General features: G+C 52.6%; 3 protein-coding genes across 13 annotated transcripts in view; 2 read left to right on the plus strand and 1 right to left on the minus strand.

Moving 5' to 3' along the window:
* The window catches only part of RAF1 (Raf-1 proto-oncogene, serine/threonine kinase), a 65,580-nt gene extending 63,166 nt beyond the window's left edge, over positions 1 to 2,414 (plus strand). For all 9 annotated transcript variants that reach the window (XM_042026706.1, XM_042026704.1, XM_042026697.1 and 6 more), the window contains 2 exons: positions 273 to 407; positions 1,354 to 2,414. In XM_042026706.1, coding sequence (XP_041882640.1) covers positions 273 to 407; positions 1,354 to 1,494 — 276 coding nt within the window. In that variant the 3' untranslated portion in view covers positions 1,495 to 2,414. The remainder of the gene's footprint in view (positions 1 to 272; positions 408 to 1,353) is intronic.
* An 802-nt stretch (positions 2,415 to 3,216) lies between these two features.
* Positions 3,217 to 12,207, minus strand: MKRN2 (makorin ring finger protein 2). Of its 2 annotated transcripts, XM_042026709.1 has the most exons (8): positions 12,105 to 12,207; positions 11,454 to 11,582; positions 10,303 to 10,457; positions 9,308 to 9,612; positions 8,330 to 8,544; positions 7,267 to 7,377; positions 6,100 to 6,244; positions 3,217 to 5,607 (listed from the first exon to the last, which is right to left on the minus strand). In XM_042026709.1, the coding sequence occupies exons 1-8, from the start codon at positions 12,128 to 12,130 to the stop codon at positions 5,473 to 5,475; spliced, it is 1,221 nt and encodes a 406-aa protein (XP_041882643.1). In that variant the 5' UTR covers positions 12,131 to 12,207; the 3' UTR covers positions 3,217 to 5,472. The 2 variants fall into 2 exon arrangements, with proteins under 2 accessions (XP_041882643.1, XP_041882644.1); XM_042026710.1 differs by lacking the exon at positions 10,303 to 10,457 and having other exon boundaries at positions 12,105 to 12,191.
* A 16-nt stretch (positions 12,208 to 12,223) lies between these two features.
* Positions 12,224 to 12,994, plus strand: part of MKRN2OS (MKRN2 opposite strand) — a 4,143-nt gene continuing 3,372 nt past the window's right edge. The window contains exon 1 of one of the 2 annotated variants that reach the window (XM_042026713.1): positions 12,224 to 12,480. In XM_042026713.1, coding sequence (XP_041882647.1) covers positions 12,281 to 12,480 — 200 coding nt within the window. In that variant the 5' untranslated portion in view covers positions 12,224 to 12,280. The remainder of the gene's footprint in view (positions 12,481 to 12,994) is intronic. The other variant, XM_042026712.1, reaches the window with a different exon arrangement.

Raw genomic sequence — 12,994 nt, forward strand, 5'->3', positions numbered from 1 at the left:
AAGTATGTGTTAAATATGCTGCTGTTACATCAGGAAGATGGGATTTGGTGCTTTTTACTGGGGGGAAAAACCCAGTGACTATTGTCAAACCACTGAACATTGAATATTTGTGTTTAGTCTTTACTAAGCTGTGCTGTTACCCAGCCAGATCTGCAGGGCTCTCTTGGTGTCCTGTGGGACTGGGTTTCATCACCTTGGGAGGCACTAAAGCCCCCCAGCAGTGAGGCCCCTTGTGTAACCCGGGTTTTGTGCTGCTTTGTGTTGTTTTGCAGATCATTTTCATGGTTGGCCGGGGCTACGCTTCCCCAGACCTCAGCAAGCTGTACAAGAACTGCCCCAAAGCCATGAAGAGGCTCGTAGCAGATTGTCTGAAGAAAGTGAGGGAAGAGCGACCTCTGTTCCCACAGGTGAGTGTGGTGTTCTGCTCAGCAGTGTGAGGATTTTATCGACAGCCATTAGCACACACAAGAGTCTCCTCAGAAGTTTTGGTTACGGTCAGCTGCAGCCTGTGTCCTGTTTTTGTCTCAAGTCACAAAGCAGCTCTTTGGGCAGTTTGTATTTTGGTTGAATTTGCAGTTTCTGTAAAGCTCATGAAACACAATATGCAGCAGCTGCAGGCTGAGGCTGTGCTGGACTAACACCAGAGCAGGCTTTCAACACCTGACCTCTCTAGAGATAAGCCAGACCCCACCCTGACACAATAAAAATGAAATCTATCTCTGGATATCCATTTTATTTTAAAGTAGGGTTGAGGGAAGTGAGAGGCCACTCCTCCTTTCCTTCCCCACAGCTGTGAACAAGCAAACAAAATCCACTGGGGGATGTGAATTCATGTAGCAATTTTTGGTATTTTTACAAGGGATGCTTTCACTGTGAGGATGGTGAAGGTACTTTTTTATACTCATTAAATAGCTGGAATTAAATATCAGCAAAATTTGGAAAAATAACTTCTTGCTGTTGCAATCAAGTCTACCTATTGTTTAGAAAGTTCTTTCTAAATGTCAGGCAGAAGATGCAGTTCCTTCCCTGTTTACTGTACTGGAGGATGGTTTAGATGCTTGTTAATTGATCCCAACGTCTGTGAACTGATGCAAAACAGCCTCCCACCCTCTGAAACTGCCTGAGGCCCCTCCCAGCACTGACAGTGGGTGGCAGAGTTGGATTCCTCCAGCCGGAGAGGGGTTTTCAGTGCCCTAGGGAGCACTGGAGAGGGGTTTTCAGCGCCCCAGGGAGCATTAAAGTTAAGCTTAAAAGTTTGCCATAATTGAACTGGGTAAGAACTGAATGAATGTTTGAGATGGGAACAGGGAGCTGCTGGTCCCACAAGCCTCTTTACTCTGCTGTTTCCCTCAGATCCTGTCGTCCATCGAGCTCCTGCAGCACTCTCTACCCAAAATCAACCGGAGCGCCTCGGAGCCGTCCCTGCACCGCGCCGCCCACACCGAGGACATCAACTCGTGCACGCTGACCTCCACCAGGCTGCCCGTGTTCTGAGCTGCTCCTGCCCTCGTGCTCCCGGCGTGGAGCAGCAGGAGGAGCACAAGTTGTGCTTCCCATGCCTCGGTGTCCAGGCTCCTCCAGCAGGATCCTCAGCGTCCCACTTGGACAAAGAAGCTGCTACGGATTCGTGCAGTTCTCAGCCTGCAGGGACACAGCTCCTCATTGCCTTTGCTACCATCTCTTGTTCTGGGAGAGGTAACAGACTACAAATCAAGAGATCTATTACTATTTTTTTAATAGATGCACTTGAGCCTTATTTTCCCCTTCCCAGAAGCGATGGCTGTTTCTTTGGCAGTGGTTCTGGCTGGGTTTGATCTGTGCTTAGTGGGGGTGGCTCTGAGGACAGGTGCTGTTCTGGTGCTCTGACTGCCCCATGCCAAGTGCCACCTCACCCTGGGGAGTTGTGCCTGGAGTGGGAAGAGGAAATAACTCTGGAAATCAGCTCCTGCCTAAGAGCTTCACCAAGCCAATGAAATAAGTTCAAATGCTAATTCAACACAAAATAGTTTTGCAATAGTTTTGCACATAGAAGAAAAACTCTTGCAAAAGGATGGAATCTGTTGTGAATTGTCCTGCTCAGAGAAGGAGGTGAGCCAGTCCTGCTTTGGTCATCTTGAGAAGCCTCCAGCTGCCTTTGGTACTATGGACCCGTTCCTGCAGCCCAGCCAGGGGTGAGTGAGGAAAGCTGGGCTGGGGGCTGGAAAAGGCTGAGGGATGTTCCCATCTCCTGCAGAGGCTGCATCCCATCGGAAGCTGTTGTCCAAGAGATGCACTAGCAAGAGGAAACTGAGCATATACAGTTTTTCTTGTTGATTTGGGTTTTAATTTTGTTTTTATTGCTCCTGAGAAAATGCATTTATTGTAAGCCAAGGTTCCTCTGATTATCTTATTTTAATAAAATAAATTAAATTTTAGGTTTAAGATTCAATGTCATCATTTTAATGTAGTCATCCACAGTTCCGAGCGGGACATCCGCATTTGGAAAACTCAGGAAATGACATTGTGAATAATTTTAAAAAAGTAACTGATAAATAATAGCAGGGCAAGTAAAAACACACTTGATAAAACCCCCCCATTTCCAGTCACATGCCGAGGCAGTTTTTCTCCTCCTGCAGTGATGTTTCAGCAGCTCTGGGCACCCACACTGATGTGCTCTCAGGCTCTTTCCCTGCACCACTTCTGCTCGGTTTTCTCTTGTTCACTGAGGTGCAAGTGACTGTGTTGTCTTGGCTGAACTCCATGGAGGACAGGAATAGGTGGTTGAATCTAAAAATGGCTTTTTTTAAATTGCAGTCTGGTGAACTGTGGTTATTGGGGCACGAATGGAAGCCCAGTCTGGGACTCTGCTTTCCTCTGAGTGCACAGCTCCTGGGGGCCCAGGGAGAGGTGACAGGGGCTGGCTGTGCCCTCTGGCACCTCCACCCCAAAGCTGCTGGGCAGAGTTGCTGCCTTTGCTGGGAATTGTGACAGTCCCTGTGTCCAGCTCTCCCTGTAATGCCCAAACAGCCACTGCAGCTTCACATTTGCAGCAACAAAACCCCACAGAGCTCTTGTGAAAGGGAGGAGAGCCAGACACAGAAAGAACCTCCAGTGTGTCCTCAGAATATTCTATAACAGAACAAAAAGGGTGGGACATGAATCCCTGGGTGATAACTGAGAATGACCATAAGCTTTGCTTCCTCAAAAGGAAATTGAGACTTCAAGGAGACTGTTCCATATAGTTCTGCATGGTTTTTAATAATAATCTTGGTATTTGGACTGCAGCTCTCTCTAAACATTATTTATCTCTAATTTTAACTTCATTACAATAAGCTTAAAAAGGGGAAGAAAAAAAACCCAGAACAGGTAAGCTGCTTTTACTTTAACTCAGATTTCCCAAAAGGAACCATTAACCCATGATTTTTAAACCAGATTATGTGTCTCTTGAAAAATTTAAATATTTTTGGTTAATAGGTTTAGTTTAACCAGCACTTGCTGCCCAGTTAAATGAAAGGTGCTGAGTGAAGAGCTTAGAAACTCAGACCTTGTAAGTCCCTGGGTAGCCTTGAAAAACAAGTTACCTTTTTCATTTCAGACTACGCCTTGTGGCTTCTTGGGGAGGGTGAGGGCTGAAGTATTCTGGGGTAAAAGAGTGCTTGGGTGCCCTTGAAACATCAGCTTAGTGTGTGACATGTCTCTTAGGGATAATTTGCCTTCTTGTTTGTAATTAGTGCTGACTAATTGCACTCATTGGACCTCAGAGCTTCACTGGTGCCTTCATGGGCCAGTTTAACCAAGAAGCTGGGAACTGATGTTTGTTCAGACACTGCCAAGGCCAGGCCTGACTGTGCAGTGAGCACTGCTAAAAATTAACTTTAGAGGGGAAATAATGATGGGAAAGTTTAATTTCCAGGTCAGAACAGAGGGCACAGCTGGCACGGGCAGTGCTGGGCAGAGGGGAGGAGCTCCCCCCTCACAGCTGCAGTGTCACCATCCTGACCCAGAAACGCCAGCAGCAGCTGAATGGATAATCCTGGAGTCACTGCTTTGGTGCCAGTTAAAGATGTCTGAATCCCAGATTAGGGTTCGTGCTGTTCCCCTCCCAGCAGGGACCCAGATCCTGCTGTCACCAACCCCTGTTTGCCCAGCTGGCAGCAGCTTCCTGCTCGAGTCTCTCTGAATCCATTTTGCCTCATAATCCCCCACCCCGATGGATCAAGATTGTGGCCATCACCCAGTCCTGTCACTGATCCTCAGGTGCTGATTACAGACCTTCCTGCTCTTGGCTTTTCTTTCTTACACATTTTAAAGTATTATTTTGATGCTTTTATATTGCTATAGATAATAACCAAACCAGTTACACACCTGCCTTCCATTGCACCCACACTGTTCTAAAATAAACCCCACATCTCTGTTTATATTTACAAACACTGAGCAGTGATTTACAAGGACCTGAGTCAGGCTGACAGCTCATGCTCAGGTGTGTCCAAGCTCTTCCTCAGCAGCCACTTGAGTGCACACTGAATTCTTGGTTCAACTGCAAAGTTAATACAAATGACTTGGCAGAATTAACTTCTGCTATCAGATTTTTTGCCACACAAAGAGGAATCACATTTTTAACAAAGCCAGAATTCAGTTCTGTTAACCCAGCAGAGATGTGCATTAATCCCTCAGCCCTCCTGGGCCTTCAGCACTGCTGGGGAAAAGGTGAATGGAGGCACTGAACTGCTGCAGAGCCACTGCTGGTTCTGGGGCAGGACTCTGGCCAGCATCAGTGAGAACACCTCACTCGTGCTGCAGTTCCCAAGCTCCAGATTGTGCAGTAAGTTCAGTTTAGCTCTGCCTGTGCCACCAGGAATCAGTGCAGCTGCATTTGCTCTACAGCAGGTGCTCCTGGAGCCACTCCTGACTCTGAGCACTTGAATTAGTGTAAAAGAGGGGTGGGAACCTGACTGGCAGCACCTGGAGAGCCAGGCCCTGTCCAGCCCCATCCCCACACCCCCTAAGGGTGCAGTAAACTCTACTCTGAACTCCAGGTACTATTTGAGGTATAATATACCAGCTCCTTTTTAAGGAGAAAACCCTACACTGACTGTTACTCCCAGTGGGTTTTGTAGTTACACATTTAGCTAATTTAGTGAAGGAAAAAAAAAACCCCAAAGCACCCAAACTCTATTTAGCAACAGTTTTTACCAGCTTAAGCTTTCACTGGACCTGTATTTACACTACCACTCAGCTCACAAGACAGCAAATGTTAGGCCAGAGAGGGAGAAAACCCTCCTGGGATTAAGGGATTTTTTTTCCATGCAGCCAATTTATTTTTTTTTTAAATATATTTTAGTCTTTTTTTGTTGCCATATAAAAACTACCTGAAAACTTTACCAGGACTGCACAAGTAACCACCGGGGCACATTTGTTCTACCTGTGCTGGAGGGAGTAAAAGCTTGGCTAATAAACAGCTGCACTGCTGGGCTCCGAGGGGCTGTGGGCTCCTCACTGGGCAGCAGTGGGATCCTCCTCAGCCCCCGAGAGGTGCATGAACAGCTCCCCCAGCTCCGTGACCTCGTCGTCCGCGCTCCGGCTCTCCCTGTCCTCGATAAAGTCCCACAGGCGCACGGAATTGAAGAACTGCAACAGAGAAGAAGCTGCCTGAGCACCACCCAGCCACGGTGCCAGCACAGTGCTGGCCTTGGCACTCCTCTTTCCTCTTAAAAGCCAGTCACAAGTTGAGATCCCAAAGCTGGGTTTGAGCTCAGGGCTGGCAGCCAGGCTCTCGTGTCCCAGAACAGTGAGGGGACACAGCTGGGGCAGAGCCACACCAGCTGCTGAGGTTTCACCCTTTTCAGCTGCCTTATTGCCAGCACAGGAGAGGAGCTTCTGGTACTGTGGGTGGAAGCTTTAAGGCCAGAATTGCTGTGAGGAAAGGTTTGCCATGGAAGTACTGGTTGGAAAAACAAAGCAATGATATTTCTCAGTTAAATGAGAGGCACCTTCTGTCCCCAAGATCAAACCTTTGCTCGAAGGGCCATTCAAAGATGGTTTTTTCACTTGTCCTGCATGGCAGGAAACGTTCCCCAGTGGCACAGATGCCCCTGAAATGAGGTTCTGGACACTCCTTACCCGCACCGTGCCCTCGGAGCTGAGCTGCTTCCGGGGCTTCTCAGGCTCAGCCCGGGTTCCGTCGGGATAAGCGTGCAGGTAAAGACACTTCCCTCCAAAGGGACACGTTCCTTTCCCTTGCTCAAAGTACTTGCAGGGCTTTTTCCTGAGTTGGTTAGAAGAGAGAGGGTTACTGCCTTCAGCTGAAGGGCAGGAGATGCAGTTCAGTCCCCACAGCCTCAGTGATGCTCTGGTAATACAGCCAGAGCTCTGGCCTCCCATTCCCCAGCTGAGAGCAGCCAAACAGAGGGCAAAGATCATTAAAAGGGAACAAAAACACATAAAAAAGAACAGCATCATAAATCAAATAAAATGGAGCTGCCTTAAGATGTGGGAAGTGAAGGATGTTCAAAGAACATCACCATGAGCCAAGCAATTACTGTTTTCCAGCCTGTGTTGTCTCCTGCATTTCCCACCACTGAGTTTTTATGATCCAATTCCTCTCCTCATGTCCTCTGAAGGCTCTGTGCCAGTACTTTGTTAATTTAAGTTTCCCTCAGCTCTGCTGGTCACCCAAGCTGTCCTGGCTGCACAGCAGTTCCAGGGTGGGTCCTTACACAGGACCTGGGGGTGCTGGGGGCTTGTTCTGCAATGGAAAACAGCTGCAGAGGAAACTACAGGCCCAGCTCTGCCTGGTTACCTTGAAAAGAGGGAGCAGGAGAGAAGTGACAGCTTCTCAGTGCTCTGGGAAGCACAGGCCTCACACAGTGCAGCCAGACTGCTACTGGACAACACAAGCCCTGCAGTCCTGGAGCACTGGCTGTTTCCAGCAGGCATTACAAAAGCCACATGAATTATTATCCCACTGTTACATTTTCCTTCCCTGTTTGCTCTCCTCAGTCACCAACAACCTTCCAGGCCATTGTGGCTGAGGGATCCACAGGAGCCACATGAAACCAATTTTGGCAAGTGAGCTGAAATAGCTTCAACATTTCTGAGCAGGGAGGCTGAATTTCTGAACTGCAATTACACAGCCACAGAGTTGAGCAGAAGTGTGAACAGAGATGAGGAGCTCTCTGCAGAATGGTCTGTAAGTACATTAAGTTTAAAAATAAAGGCTCAGCAATTCACTGAGTCTTAGAGCAGCTAAAGAACAACGTGAGGAGTGTGGGTGGTTCCTGAACTTACCCCACTCCCTGCTTAAATGCTTCAATCAGCTCATTTTTCTTCTCTTGCTCTTCCACCCAGTAAACGCTGGGAATGACAAACTCGGAGATCACCCGGCACTCGGGGCAGGACCTGGAGGAACAAGACAGAGCAGAGATGCTCTGGGACCTGCCCAGACTGGAACCCTCCACAAATCTGCCACAAGCAGTGAGGATCCTCCCCAGGGAAAGGGGATGTTTGTCACCTCAGGCAGCAGACACCTCCTCCCACGTTAGCACAGCACTTTGGTGTGCATTAGTTGGGAGTTCCAGCTGGGATAACCCAGTTCAGGGCACCCCAGGGCTTGTGTTTGTTTCTGGACTTGAGCAAAAGCAAGGGAGGTTTTCTCAGTCTGCAGGAACAAACTGTGTTCCCTGAGTGCAGCAGGAAGCCAAAAACCCAAAGTAAGGTGTCTCAGCCTTTTGAAATGCAATGAGCTGATGGCCACTTCACTGAAATGTGGAGTAAAAGTTGTGCAGAAAAGTCTGTTTTGGTAGAAGACTGAAAATATTTCAGTCTTCTTGAGAGATGCTCAAGAAAGGAAACTTCCCTAATTGGACATCTTAAATTCTCTCATCTGAAGAGAACATATTTGGAACACATTTCTTGTAGAGCTAGAAGATGAAGACACTCACTCAGACACAGATAAATGTGTGGTTAGCGGGACATTTACCTGGAGCAAGCTGTAATTTAGGGGAAAATCCTGTAATTAACATACATAGGGGAAAAAAAGGAGTTCTTGGTTTTGCACACAGGTCAGTGCAAGGGGCAGAGCTTTTCAAGGTCCCAGCTGTTGCACTCTGCCCACTGACCACACAATCAGGCAGGGCTGAGCTGCCATGGGCCAAACTCTTCCCACAGTGGAACTGTTACCAAAGGGCACCCAGTGCATCCTGCTCTCGTGGAGGCAGCTCTCATAGCCAAGTCCTGGGCCTGGCCAGCACCTGGAGCAGGCTCTGCTGAGCTCTGTGAACATTTGCAGCTCCAGCCTCCCCTGTGAGCAGGCTGAGGCCCCTCTCAGGCCACAGCAGGTCACACAACTCACTTGATGATGGGGTTGTCGAACTGCTTGGCACATCGCCACTGGCGGATGCAGGACAGGCAGTACGTGTGGGTGCAGTTGGACAGGATCCCAAACCTCCTCTCCGAGGCTGAGGGTTTCTCATACACCACCTCCATGCAGATGCTGCACACCTTGTCCTGGCTGGCCTGGAAGGCAAAGGCCCTCTCCATGTCGTGCTCAAACGTTGCCATGCACATCTGTCACGGGAGAGAGTCACTGTGAGTGCAGCCCACCTGCCAAGCCAAAGTCCCTCTGGAAAGGATCCACCGCAGGGAAAACATGGAACACTCATCATGGGCATCATTCCTGCTTGTCACTGTCATAGCTTCATTTAAAGAACATTAAATTTAATAATATATTTCAGCCTTTCATGTTCTCTCAGCTGTCAGAAATAAAGATGCCAGGGTGCTTCATTCACCCCTTTCTGCATCTCTGTCAGGGAACAGGTATTGAATTACTTGATGCTTCAAACATCCCCAAAAAACATCTCACTGAATAGGTGCCACACTCAAGGTGTTCCTCTCATTATAATTAAGGCCACATTCATTCACCTAATTTTTACCCAGTTAAGGAATTAAGTCTCTTATTTCAGGCTTTCCTCCAGCATTTCTCATCCTAGCAGTGACAATCCACAACCCATTCACACTCCCACAGCACCGCAAGGTGAGCTGGTGACTCAGTCAGAGACCTCCAGAAGACATTCTCCTGGGAGACTTTCAGGGTGCTGTGGGAGAAGGCTGCAGGCCAATCCCTGATGAGGATGAAGTGGAAAAAACCCCAAGCTGCTACCTGCAGTATCACTGCCAATTCAGCCCCAGATGCTTGAGCAGAGCACTCTTAGCACCTTTCTCTAGACAAGCAGTGAAACAGAAGCTCTTTGCAAGAGGCTCTTCTGCCAAAAGCACTAAGACAACCCAAACCCCGCCCCGAGCAGAGCAGATCTCCCAGGTCCCCCTTTACCATCTCGTGGGCCTTCCTCTGCTCCTGGTCGAAGGGGTGCAGCACCTGCAGGCCGCAGATCTCGCACAGCTCCCCGTGCAGGTAGAGGCAGCGCTCCCCGAAGTGGCAGGTGCCGGCGGCGGCGTAGGGACACAGCTGCTCCCCGGCCCCGGGGCAGCCCCCGGCGCCCGGCTCCCCCAGCCCGCTGCAGATGGCCTCCAGGTAGGAATGGGGCTTCCCCTCCTCGCTGTCCCCGGGCTCGCTGCAGCCCAGCACGGCCCCGGGGGCACCGGGCTGCTGCTTCTCCTCGCTGGAGCCGCACAGGTCTGGGAGGGACAAGCACAGGGCACGGCGCTCAGCCCCCACCGCCGGCTCCAGAGCCTTCCTCTCCAAATTTAAGGTTTTCTTCCCAATGGAATCCCATCTCTAAGCCCTTTCTGCTCATGAATCGCAGGGATTTTCCCAAGCTGCCTACTGCAGGTGTTTCCTGTTCACAGACAGACTCCAAGAATCACAGAATCATTAAGGCTGGAAAAGACCTCCAAGCTCATCAAGTCCAACCTGTGAGCAGCCCCCACTCTGCCATCCAGCCCAGAGCACCGAGTGCCACATCCAGTCTCTCTCTGGACACCTCCAGGGATGGGGACTCCCTTCCAATGCCTGACCACCCTTTCCATGAAAAAATTCTTCCTGATGTCCAGCCTGAACCTCCCCCGGCTTGAGGGATCAAACAGTTCCTCTTGTCCTGTTGCTGACTGTCTGGGAGCAGAGCCTGACATTCCCCCCACTCCATCCTTCTCTCAGGGTGGACAAAACACTCCCAGCTCATCCCTCAGGGAGCAGAATGGAAGCAGTCACTTCACAGGGCCATTGAAAGCGACTGGCAGGCAGAGCACCTCCAGGAAGGAGGCTCCAGCGGCTGGGGGTTCTGGCTGGCCTCGAAACTCCGATAACCCCGGGAGACAGCACCTCCCTCCCCACAGCCCCAGGGCCGAGCAGAGCAGCCTCCCACTCACTTCTGTCCCGGAGCACCAGCGTCCTCTTCTCCCGGCGGCTGCGGGCGCTGCCGGGGCCGTGCTCGGGGGGTGCCCGGGGGCTGCCTGGGGCCGCGGGGAGCGGCGGAGGCGGGGCCGCGGCTCTGCCCGGCAGCGGGAGCCTCACGTGGTCATACCTGCGGCAGGAAAACCGGGATCACGGCTGGGCACACGCCAAACCCACCCCCAACAGCTGCTGGGACCGTGGAAACAGCCCAGTAAAATGTGGAAATACTCCAGCAGCAGAGCACGAGCAGCCGGGGAGGCAAGGGGCTGCTGCAGTGGAGCCCTGGACGTGCCCAAGTGCTACAGAATCTTCATGGGAGCAGAAATATTGCCCATCTGTTGTTTCTGGGCCTGTACACGTGCACCAAAGTGCCCAAATTCCAGCCAAACAGCTGGAGTAAAACCACACACAGCCTGCAGCCATCACTCTGAGCCCTGGGAGTAACTCAGCCCCATTCCACGGCACCAATCCCAGGTGAGCAGCTGATGGAGGCACTGATGTCCAGCCCTTGATCCCGGTCTGGCACACGGATTAGGCACGGCAGGGAACTCCAAGGTGAGCTCCAGGCTCCTCACCCAGCAGGGAATTCCTCCAGGAAGGAGCCAGGGGCTGCCCTGGGCCACATCCCTGAGGGACCACTGCACCAACATCAACCAATGCACAGGATTCCCTGGAGCAGTCCTCTGGGAGTTTTAACCTGGAGAGCCCAGCGAAAGGTGTGGAACTGCTCAGCCTTCCCAGCAACCCAGGGGCACACAAGGAGGGCACTTTGCTCCGAGGCAGAGCTGGAAGTCCCCAGGTTTGTGCACTGGAACGTGCTGGAGGGTGGCTTGGAGCTGCACCAGGAGCTTCCACCCTCTCCGTGGCCATTCCACACGCACCTGCAGCTCTGACTGCAAGAACTGGATGGAAAACACACGTGAAACCCAAAGCCTGCTTTTGACAGAGCAAAATAATCCCTGAAGCTGAGCCAGAGCAAAACCTCACTACTGGATGTGACAGCTGCTTTTGGCTCTGGCAAAACTCGCATTCAATGAATTATTTCATTCTCTTTCCTCGCTCTGTGACTGGACACGGCAGGACATGAGCCCTCCTGCCCTCCCAGCGCCCAGGGAGGGAGGCTTACCTGCAGCGGGCACCGTAGGCACACTGCCCCTTCTGGTAGTACTTGCAGATGGTGGAGGATTTGCTGCTGGACAAATCATGGGAGAACAGGCACTTGCTTCCCTCCCGACACACGCCCTGCAAGTAGTACCTGCGGACAGGGGCAGCTGGTGAGAGCAGGCGCTGCTCCAAGGAGGAATGCTTCGGGTTGGTTTGTTCCCCAGAATCACCGAGACTGGAAAAGCCCTCCCAGACCACCGAGCCCAAGCTGTGCCCCATCCCCGCCCCCCAGCCCAGAGCGCTCCCGGCGCTCCTCGGCCCCTCCAGGGACGGGGCCTCCAACCCCCCCCGGGCAGCCCCTTCCGTTATCTGATCACCCTTCCAGCGAACAAAACTGCCCCGAGGAGACTCGGAGGAGCCTTTCCACGCTGACCTCGCTCATTTCCCCGCGGGGCCGGGACCCCGGGCGGCTTCGGGGGCAGAGCGCGGGGCCGGGGCCGCGCCGGGCGGGGGACAAGGGTGACCCAGGCGGCATCCACGACCTCCAGCTCGGCGCGGACCGGCCCCGGGGGGAGTGCGGGGGGCTGTGAAGGCGTCCGGCAGGGGCTGAGGGGGTGCGTGCGGGCCGTGCGGGGTGTGAGGGGTGTGAGGGGTGCGGCCGGGCCGCGCTCACCTGCACGTCACCTGCTTGGTGCTCATCGTGCCGCCGCACCGCCGGGCCCGGCCGGCTGCTCACGCCGCGCACCGAGGTTCCGCGGCGCGCGGCGGAGGGCGGGGCGCGGCCGTGGCGCCGCCCCGAGGCCGCGGCTCTGTTTCCGCCCGGAAGCTTTGTGCCGGCGCGCCGGGGCCATGGCGCTGCTGCGCGTGCGCCACTGCCGCGCGCTCCTGTACTGCCGGCGCGCGCCGCCAGCGCGCTGCCCCGCGTGCGGCGGGGACCTGCGCGCCGCCGGGCTGGCCGCCGCGCCTGTCCGCCTGCCCTGCCCCTTCCGGCACGGCCACGGGCAGCCCCGCGCCTTCCTCATCAGGCCCACCCGCGGCACCTTCCTGCAGTAACCGCCAGGGGGCGCTGCGGGAGCGGGGAGCGAGGGAGCGGAAATAAATCGGGAATGGGAAATAATGGGGAATAATGGGGAATAATGGGAAATGGGGAATGGGAAATAATGGGGAATGGGGAATAATGGGGAAGAATGGGGAATAATGGGGAATGGGAAATAACGGGGAATAATGGGGAATGGGGAATGGGAGATAATGGGGAATAAATAGGGAATGGGAAATGGGGAATGGGAGCGGAAATAAATAGGGAATGGGAGCAGAAATGGGGAATGGGAAATAGGGAATGGGAAATAGGGAATGGGAAATGGGGAATGGCGAATGGGTGGGGAACTGGGGAATGGGAAATAGGGAGTGGGAGCAGAAATAAATAGGGAATGGGAAATAGGGAATGGGTGCGGAAATAAATAGGGAATGGGAGCAGAAATGGGGAATGGGAAATAGGGAATGGGAAATAGGGAATGGGAAATGGGGAATGGCGAATGGGAGGGGAACTGGGGAATGGGAAATAGG

The sequence above is a fragment of the Corvus kubaryi genome, unplaced genomic scaffold (assembly GCF_017639235.1).
Source record: "Corvus kubaryi isolate FWS band 111438036 unplaced genomic scaffold, C.kubaryi_AGA036_p1.0 37285, whole genome shotgun sequence".
Taxonomy (NCBI): Eukaryota; Metazoa; Chordata; class Aves; order Passeriformes; family Corvidae; genus Corvus; species Corvus kubaryi.

What these genes read in the sequence shown, in the direction of transcription:
- MKRN2 (XM_042026709.1), bottom strand. Translation starts at nt 12,130, where the DNA reads ATGAGCACCAAGCAGGTGACGTGCAG. An exon ending in TTCGACAACCCCATCATCAA is followed by an intron (nt 7,378 to 8,329) that starts GTGAGTTGTGTG and finishes TTGTTCCTCCAG; the next exon opens with GTCCTGCCCCGAGTGCCGGG. An exon ending in GCATTTAAGCAGGGAGTGGG is followed by an intron (nt 6,245 to 7,266) that starts GTAAGTTCAGGA and finishes TAACCAACTCAG; the next exon opens with GAAAAAGCCCTGCAAGTACT.